At 54.4% G+C, this 2,076-nt stretch overlaps 1 protein-coding gene across 1 annotated transcript; it reads right to left on the minus strand.

The window, feature by feature from the left end:
- Positions 1 to 368: 368 nt before the first annotated feature.
- LOC144249741 (V-type proton ATPase 16 kDa proteolipid subunit c) lies at positions 369 to 1,225 on the minus strand. The gene has a single exon (XM_077791911.1). It carries the CDS (start codon positions 1,130 to 1,132, stop codon positions 665 to 667), a length of 468 nt encoding a protein of 155 aa, XP_077648037.1. The 5' UTR covers positions 1,133 to 1,225; the 3' UTR covers positions 369 to 664.
- Between the last annotated feature and the right edge of the window lie 851 nt (positions 1,226 to 2,076).

Below are 2,076 nucleotides of genomic sequence, written 5' to 3' on the forward strand. Positions count from 1 at the left end.
TGAAGCATTTCATTGTTGACTAATGCTGAATACTGCACAAGTGTAAATGATTGAAATGAAACTGTTCTTATGTCAGTTCCTTGATTGGCAAAATTTACATTTTAGTTGAGGAAGAAAAAGCATTTTTCTTTTTTTTTTTTTTTTTTTAACACATCCGAGAACTTTATTGGACACAGCTGGGCGCCAGGGCCTAGTGGCTGGCGTTCTGCCCCCGACCGGGGCACCGGGCGCAAGGGGCGGTTCCATCCAAGGAGTCTCGGCAAGGGGGACCCCACAAGGCAACACTCTACCTAAAGGGTACTATATAGTTGGGTTGCTCCATAGACGCATGAACAGGTCAAATCTTTTATAAATAAACATCCAGTGAAGAGAAAAATGACAACTCTAATTCATCCTTATACACAGAGCACTCTAGGGCGGGGGCTGGAGGCTGGCATCCTCACTGGTCGGGGGCCTGGATGGGAGATGAGTGGGCCCAATGTCCACAGCACGGGGAGGAAGGGGCCAGGCGGGGAAACAGACAATGGGCACTAGGACACTGCGCATTTACAAGACCAACTACGGAGGAGGGGGTGGCTGCCCGTGCATGTGTCAGGCTGTTCATTCTGGAATGAGGAGGGGGGTGGTCTTTACATCGTGTTCTGTGGCTGGTGAGCTTGAGGGGCTACTTTGTGGAAAGTATGAGGGCCACGATGAGACCGTAGAGGCCAAGCACCTCAGCGAAGATAAGGATCAGGATCATGCCCACAAACAGCCGGGGCTGCTGGGCAGTGCCCCGAACACCGGCGTCCCCCACAATGCCAATGGCAAAGCCAGCTGCCAGGCCACTCAGGCCCACACTCAAGCCTGCACCAAGCTGGAGGAAACTCCTGTAGAGGCTAATACCATCATTCAGGGAGTTGGCGATGAGGACTGCCACCACCAGGCCGTAGATGGCGATGATCCCAGCCATGACCACTGGGATGATGGACTTCATGATCAGCTCTGGCCTCATGACTGACATGGCTGCGATGCCGGTGCCACTCTTGGCCGTGCCATAGGCGGCACCCAGGGCGCTGAAGATCATGGCGGACGAAGCGCCCATGACCGCGAAGAACGAAGCATACTCGGGGCTGTTCTTGGTCTCGGACATGTCTGCGGGCGGGGCGGGGGGCGAGCTCAGCGGGCCGCGGCGAGGTGAAAACAGCAGACCGACGAGCGGGCGCAGAGGCGAGCGAAGGCGACCTGGCCCGTCAGCCGCTGCGCTCTCAGAAAAAGCATTTTTCATAAAGGCTTGCAAATCTGTTTGCTTTTCATCTGTTCTGGGGGAGGTATTTCCCTTGTGCTCATTCTGGCGCAAGTTACCTAGGAGGCCCAGAAACAGCAGCAGCTGCACTGCAGGTGGGATTTGGGAACAGAACTGAGTTTCTCGCTCTCTGACAGCGATGGGCTAGCCACTCCTGGGCCCCATCTCAAAACATGGGGCTGAGCGCCTCCCCCTCACCCAGCTGACCTGTGGGCTTCTGTGAGGTTTCTGGTCTGTACCTGTCTGTAAGATCCTTTTCCTGACTGTCCCACCTGCCTTCCTAAAGCCTTTTAGAACTCACAACTCCTGTCTGTCCCCAAGCTAACCAGTCCTTGCATGCTGCACCCCTGGGTCTCCAGTGCGCATTCTGCTACAAAGCTGCCTTGCCATGTGCTGTCCTCAGCCTGGAGATGGGGCCAAGAGCCAAGAGGAATTCCTCCCTCTGGAGTTTTAACTCCTCAAGAGGAAAAACCAGGTAAGTAGGTCTGAAGTGTTGGGATGTGGAGCCAGATTTGCAAAGGGGCAGCACAGAATGCTGAGCAGGTAGCACTAGGTGGGACTGGCCTAGTGGAGAGGGTGACAGTTCTCTGCAGCGTGGCCACTGGTGTGATGAGTCTTGGGATCTGCTGTTCCTGCTTTCTGAGGTTATGGGAGGGGACAAGTTTTTGTCCATTTCTACACCTCAGCACAGCTTTGAAGGATGAGTGACTGGCAAAAGAGGAAGCAATCCCGTGGGAGCTGAAGTGTTTGGGGTGGTAACTCCGCCTTGGATAAGGTGAACTCACAGTTAC

The sequence above is a fragment of the Urocitellus parryii genome, chromosome 12, assembly GCF_045843805.1.
Source record: "Urocitellus parryii isolate mUroPar1 chromosome 12, mUroPar1.hap1, whole genome shotgun sequence".
NCBI classification, from domain to species: Eukaryota; Metazoa; Chordata; class Mammalia; order Rodentia; family Sciuridae; genus Urocitellus; species Urocitellus parryii.